Source organism: Phaseolus vulgaris, chromosome 10 (assembly GCF_051622355.1).
Source record: "Phaseolus vulgaris cultivar YP4 chromosome 10, ASM5162235v1, whole genome shotgun sequence".
In the NCBI taxonomy this organism is placed as follows: Eukaryota; Viridiplantae; Streptophyta; class Magnoliopsida; order Fabales; family Fabaceae; genus Phaseolus; species Phaseolus vulgaris.
The window spans coordinates 44,311,397-44,318,304 of NC_143507.1; the positions used below are offsets into that span (position 1 = coordinate 44,311,397).

At 29.9% G+C, this 6,908-nt stretch overlaps 1 protein-coding gene and 1 non-coding gene across 2 annotated transcripts; one reads left to right on the top strand and one right to left on the bottom strand.

Moving 5' to 3' along the window:
* LOC137818597 (putative inactive nicotinamidase At3g16190) lies at nucleotides 1-4,514 on the top strand. Its single transcript, XM_068622121.2, has 6 exons — nucleotides 1-135; nucleotides 212-356; nucleotides 429-542; nucleotides 2,775-3,009; nucleotides 3,087-3,203; nucleotides 4,227-4,514. Exons 1-6 carry the CDS (start codon nucleotides 68-70, stop codon nucleotides 4,298-4,300), a joined length of 753 nt encoding a protein of 250 aa, XP_068478222.1. The 5' UTR covers nucleotides 1-67; the 3' UTR covers nucleotides 4,301-4,514.
* Nucleotides 4,515-5,041: 527 nt separating this feature from the next.
* TRNAL-AAG (transfer RNA leucine (anticodon AAG)) lies at nucleotides 5,042-5,122 on the bottom strand. Its single transcript has one exon. It is a non-coding gene; the product is annotated as a tRNA-Leu (tRNA).
* Between the last annotated feature and the right edge of the window lie 1,786 nt (nucleotides 5,123-6,908).

The following is a 6,908-nucleotide window of genomic DNA, read 5'->3' on the forward strand; positions in this document are numbered from 1 at the left end:
ATATGCTTACAACAATTCTAAAGTTACATATTACAAATACAACAATTACAACAACAATGTTAACAACATGCTTAAGTCTGCACATTTCAATCTCTCAGCTTTTCCTTTTCTGAAGCACCCCAGTTTCACCTTTCGGTAATTTCTTCTTCTTTCTCTCCAATTTCCCCTTTTTCCCTTACTTATTTGGGGTTCGTCATTTTTGTGTGTGCAGTGGGACCAATACCTTACAAGATAAGAGACCCAATTGGCCAAAGCCTTTGTCACTGCGCTCAAAATCTGAACTTGCTCGAGCTCACTCTTTGGAAACAATGGCAGAGGAGTCCAATCGCACAGCCCTTCTCGTGATCGACATGCAGGTACTTGTTTGTTTACTTTCCGATGTTGTTCCTAACGTGTTCGGAGAAATTAAAGTTTCTCTCTGTCTGCAGAAAGATTTTATAGAAGGTGGGGGTTCCTTACTTGTCAAAGGAGGGAAAGAAATTGTCCCAAATGTGATTAAAGCTGTGGATGTTGCTAGACAGCGTGGAATTCTCATTGTTTGGGTAATAACATTTTTTTCTCTGTTCTTCCTTGTCTGTGGATAATGAAAGGTGGGGTAAACCAATGAATTTAAACAAGTTTTAATATGAAATGCAAACCTCCATGATTGGTCAAGAAGCTTGGAAAAGTAGAGTTTAATAAAATTATACTATTGTTATCCATCAATCAGAAATCATTATTGGTTTGACTTTTAAGATATTTATCATAAAATCGATAAACTGTGTAAAGAATCTTGTGAGTGCATATATTATTTATTATTTATTCAGAGAAGCATTGTTCAATGTTAGGGAAAGAATATGAAAATGTATACAATGAAGTGTTTTTTATTTTTTATGTTTTGTTTGGTGAGGGAAAGGAAGAGAAGAAAAAGGAAAAGAAAGGAGAAGAAAAGATATGGTTGACTTAAAAGGAAAACAGTAAAAATTAAGATGATTTTATTTATTAATTTAAATTTAGTTTTAATTATTTATTTTTACTGTATTAAAAAAGAAAAAAACAAAGAAAAAGTATTGATTAGGAGTGTCTCATAATCAATTATGTATACAAAATACACTTAAAACACCTACTATTTTAGCAAGATAATGGATTATGGGCATAAACAATCGATTATGAAACCCAGCTTAAATCTTCTTAAATAATTTGAAATCACTTGAAGCAAACTCACTACTTCCCTCAAATCTTGCACAGTAAATCGGTTCATGCAAGCAGAGCATTAGTCTTCATAATTCCTTAGGCTCTTGATTTATAGATTTTATTTATATATATATCTTGATATATGCACTGCATTTTGGATCAGAGGTTTGTTTTTTTGTTTGTCTTCTTGAATTTGAAGAGACGAGTTTCTCTCTTTACCTGTGTCTTCTTACTAACTTATGGTATCATAACAAAGGAGTTTTCCCCTAGTAAAGCTCTGTATAATTTTTAGCAATCTAACAAGACGAAAAAGAAGGGTGGAACCAAGAAAAAGCAAGGTGGCTGTCTTGTCAGAACAAAATGAAGAAAAGCTCCAACATGCTCTTGTTGCGAGCATGGCCGAAGCTGTACCTGTCCAGTAGAAAGGACGCAAAAAGCTAGTCCGGATATGGACTACGGTCCAGAGTTCATCCCCCTACCACCATCTGTGTACTAAAATTACCAAGAGGACGAGGTCTCACAGTATACTCTTGAGTACCGTGATGATGAAGTTCCATAGTGTATTATCGAGTATCCAAGTATCGACATCTTGGTATCTTGCAAATTAGAGAACAACATACAAGATTAAGACACCAGTACTTCATAATAAATACTCACAAATCATGATTAAAGGCAATTGAGCTTCATTGGATGCAACTTAATCATCTGTACAGCCAAAGGTCCAAGACAACCACTATAAATAGGAAAACACCCTAAGGTCAAAGGTAACTTAATCCTCATCCTGACTTAATATCCTTTACTTGAACTGAGACTTGACTTGAGAGTTAGAGTATAATTTTCATGACTTAGAGATTGAGAAGCTGAGAAGTCGAAGACCAAGAAAGACACGTGTAAGGAAATCCAACCTTGTAAGAACCATTTGTATTCCCTCGAAAGACATAGAGGAATTGTGTGTGTATATATATGTGTGTGAGAGAGAGAAAATCTAACAACTATGAGAAAATAATAAAGGAAATAACTCAAACATGTTATTAAATTATTCTATATCAATTTTCTGATATACATAAACCGACGTCCAATGTGCTATTTCATAGAAATAATATTATATGGAATAAAGTTATTTCATCAACGTTTAATTAGACCATGTCAATTATATCGAACAAATAAGATAATATATCGCATGCAAATATAAATTCTGTGATTACTATGTTATTGCCCCATGTTCATTATTTTATATTAAGTAACAGGTACAATAATATCAAGTTTTTTCAAAGAAGAATTCAAATGAAGATTCAAATTTATATCAATTACGCAAGACTTTGATCATAATCTCTTCTACAATATAAAGACATTTATGCTGCAAATGGTCATATCCTACGAAGTCTATGTAAGAAGAGGAAGAGCACAAAAGAAAAACACGCACAAGTTCCTACAGACCTATCATTCCTATTCCTTTTGCAAACCTTGAGTTACTAGTATTAGATTAAGATAAAAGTCTCTGTAATAACATCATTGTGTATTCACTATCCAGAGATCTTGAACTGTTGGTATCAGGAAATAGTTATCTAACTGTTGAATTATATTTCTAAACACGTTTCCAGGTAGTAAGGGAACATGATCCCTTAGGAAGAGATGTTGAACTCTTTCGTCGCCATCTTTATGCTGCAGGGAAAGTTGGTCCACTCTCTAAAGGAAGTGAAGGTCTAGAATTAGTTGATGGACTGGTTATTAAAGAAGAGGATTATAAACTTGTGAAAACCCGTTTTAGTGCATTCTTTGCTACACACCTTCATTCAGTCCTTCAAGGAGCAGGAATTAATAGTCTGGTGATCACTGGTGAGTGATAGTTTTTGTAATACACCATGTCAACTTACTAAGAGTTCTGTGTTTGTGTATTGACTTGATGTATGTAGGTGTTCAAACTCCCAACTGTATTAGGCAAACTGTCTATGATGCTGTAGCATTGGACTATCAACCCGTAACTGTTATTGTTGATGCTACAGCAGCTGCAACTCCTGATATTCATCTTGGTAATGGTCTTCAGCTTTGCAATGTCTTTGTTTTCTAATTTTTCATTGTTCCTGGGAATTGTATCTGTTAGTTGCACACACAGTATTCACTCATATCTTGAAGAACTCTGATCTATATAAAACTGAGTTGCAATTTGTTAATTTGGCGTATCAGTATGTTTGTTCACTTCACAAGTTGTACAACTATTAGAGATTAGAAGTTATATCTGACTGTACAAAGGCCTAATGAAGTAAACAACACCTTTGAATACGTCCATATTAATTTCCTGCAGAGGATTTCTTATGAAACTTTATTTTTGAGATGCAATTTATCAGTTTCTGAGAGGACATGTTTGAGGAGTCAAGCACATATAATTGCAAAACTAAGCTTCTCCTTACTCCAGAGTTGACATTGTTGCTCTGGGGCATGTTTAATGTCATCATATGCCACACTTCTTTAAAGCCATTTTTTTAATTTATCAAAAGTGCACCTATATAGGTAAAGAGAGTCTAGATAGTACTTGAGACTGGTCTTACCATTACTGACGTGTCGATGATCCTATAATTTTTTCCTTTGAATCTTTTTTCTCAAATGTTGATGCTCAATCGGGTTGACCTTAAATAGGTTATCTGATTTTCAAGTAAGTACTCTGTGTAAAGAGTGTAGGTTGGTAATTGATAGAAGCGTATCTTACCACCCTCCACAAAGGATTTATTTATAGTGTTTAGTCATAGGTCTTTGTTGTGATGGGCCGAATCTATCAAATGTCAGTTTGATTTATAGCATGATTCCTAATTTATAGGGAGGTATATTAATATATAGAATATTTGAAAAATATTTGTACTATCTTTTAGTTAATCAGTATTTACCGGGACTCGTCCGGTACCGACCAGTATAAAAAGAAAATCCATTTTTTTTGGGGACAAGTTCTTATATTCTACGTGCCTCAAAGCAGGTAACCTTTTCTTGTTTTTTCATAATCTGCTTATAAAGTTCATTTGATGGCAATGATGCATTGATGACCAATATTTTGGTGGTTTCAGCCAATTTGTTTGACATGAAAAATATTGGAGTTGCAACCCCAACATTACAAGAATGGAGCGAGCCCAAAGCTTGATCTGCATGAACCATGCTACTTCTACAACCTTCTGTGGTGTTCAATTCCAAGACAAAAGGTGTTGATGTCTTTGGCAGTGTATAAGCGAACCTTTGTGTGCTGCTGCTTAAGAACTTTTGACTACATGAAAATAAGAAACTGCAGTAGGAGAAGATGATAATGTATTTATTAATAATTTATATATACTATATAAGACATAACTGAATTATCAAAACAACATTAAATAATTAAATTTAAGAACTAAATTGAAATGACACATTTAATTTTATAAATATTAAAAAAGAAGTCATAAATTAATTATAAAAATCAAATTTAACCCTACGACTAAGTCGAAACACATCTTTCATTGGTCAAGATGTTTTTGTTCTACTTTAAGAATTGAATTGATTATTTATTCAAAATATTTTTTATACCACACAATACAAGTTATATATAACATAATCTTAACATTTTCAAAATTATACATAAAAAAATACTTATATGCAATACTCACAATTTTCTTTATAATACAGAATAGACTGTATTTTAATTTATTTAAGTAAATAATATATTATTTGTATTTTTTTTAATAATAACATCATTTAAGTATATTTTTTTTAAGTTGTTTGACTTTTGACTTCAATATTACATGATATTAGTTAAATTGGTAAGTGTTGTAAAAATGTTTAAATAAATCTTACATAAAAAAAAAATATCTCTTCTAATTTATTTATTGAAATTGAAAATATAAAAAATTCATTTTGTTGAGAGTGGGATTTGAACCCACGCCCTTTCGGACCAGAACCTTAATCTGGCGCCTTAGACCAACTCGGCCATCTCAACTTTATGTAAGAATTCAGATATAATATTTTATTATATTTTAATTCATGAGTAATTATTATGGACCATTGGATGAAATAATGGAAAAAAATTATCAGCGGCTAGAATCTGAAATACATAAGGAGTATTTGTAAGCACATTGTACACGAGCATAGAAAAGGCGTCAAATATGATATACATCCAAATTTAAAATTTACCACTTTATAAATAAACCTTTAAACTTTTATTTCATTCAAATTTTAACAAATAATTGTATTTAAAATAAACATATGGTTGAAATGTATTTTTATTAGTGGTTTAACCATAGTTTAATAAAAGAGCCTGTTTATAAAAGAAGTTGAAATTAAAATTATGATACTTAGATGTAAAAGGACATGAAATCTAAGAAGGAATCGATACAAAGTTGAAGTTTAAAATATTTTGAAATAAAATAAAAATTTATTATTTTTATTTGGTTACAAATATCTTTTGATCCATTAAATTAAGAGAATAATTTAGTTTATGGTATTGTGATTATTGCTCGATTTGAAGATTTTAAAATTTAGAATATGTTTTTTTTATATAAAATTTTTTCATGTTAGACATTACTATGCTATTTGACATCTCAGTTAGGCTAACACCTCAAGTAACAATAATCATTTGTCATCATATGAAAAAAGTATTATTAAAAAATAATAATAATAATTAATATAAAAATATATGGAAACTAAACAAAAACCCATCTATTAACAAAAACAATACATAGGTATATTATACCTATAAATTTAGAATATGTTTTAGTAAAGAAGTCAATTAAGTTATAACATAACTAAATTTATCTTTTTCCAACACTAGTGATTTTCAACTTAATGGGTGAAATTTATTTATTTTATGATATTAATATTATGATTGGGGTTTGTATGAAGGTTTTAGTATTATTTTAAAATTTAAGGTATTGAATTATATGGTTGAATTCCAATTAATAAGCACAAAAAGGAATCATTGCACTTTAAGTTGAGGTGACTATTTTGGGACCTCATTCATTGAATATAGAAGAAATTATGCACAAAAGGTTGGGTAGTTTATCTACAACCACCAAATATTTATCATTCAATTAATGAATTTTGTATGAGATTGTTTAATGTTTCAATTTGAGAAAAGAGTTTAGTAATATTAAATTGTAACCACAAATTATAACAAAATTTAAATATTTTTATATATAGGTTGATCTAGATTAAAAACAAATGTATATATTCAATAACATTTACTATTTTTAGTTATTAAATATTAAATATTAAATATTGACTTTAACGTTAACAAATCGAATATTAAAAACTATTAAGGATAAAGACCTAAAAATAAAAATAAGAAGAATTTCTAATTATATATTTTTTTTTCTGAAACTACAAGACATTATTAACTAAAGTAGAGACTATTTTAGATAAGAAAAAAAATTGGTTTCTAAATTAGTTTCTATTATTGTTAAATAGTTTCTAAATTGGTATCTAATTAGCTACTAAGATTCTAACTACCAATTATTCAAAAACCTTGATTGCTAATTAGATATTAATTTAGAAACCATTTAACAATAATAAAAACTATTTTAGAAAACATTTTTTTGTCTCTAAAAATAGTCTTTAATTTAGTCACTATGGCAATTCATTAATTTTTTTATTCTAGAGTTCATGATTTTCTTGTAGTGTTATTAGAAAGTATTGAATGATATGGTTCAGTTCCAATCTATATAACACAGACACCGACACAGATACTAATACGACACGGATACGGATACGAAGATACGTAAAATATC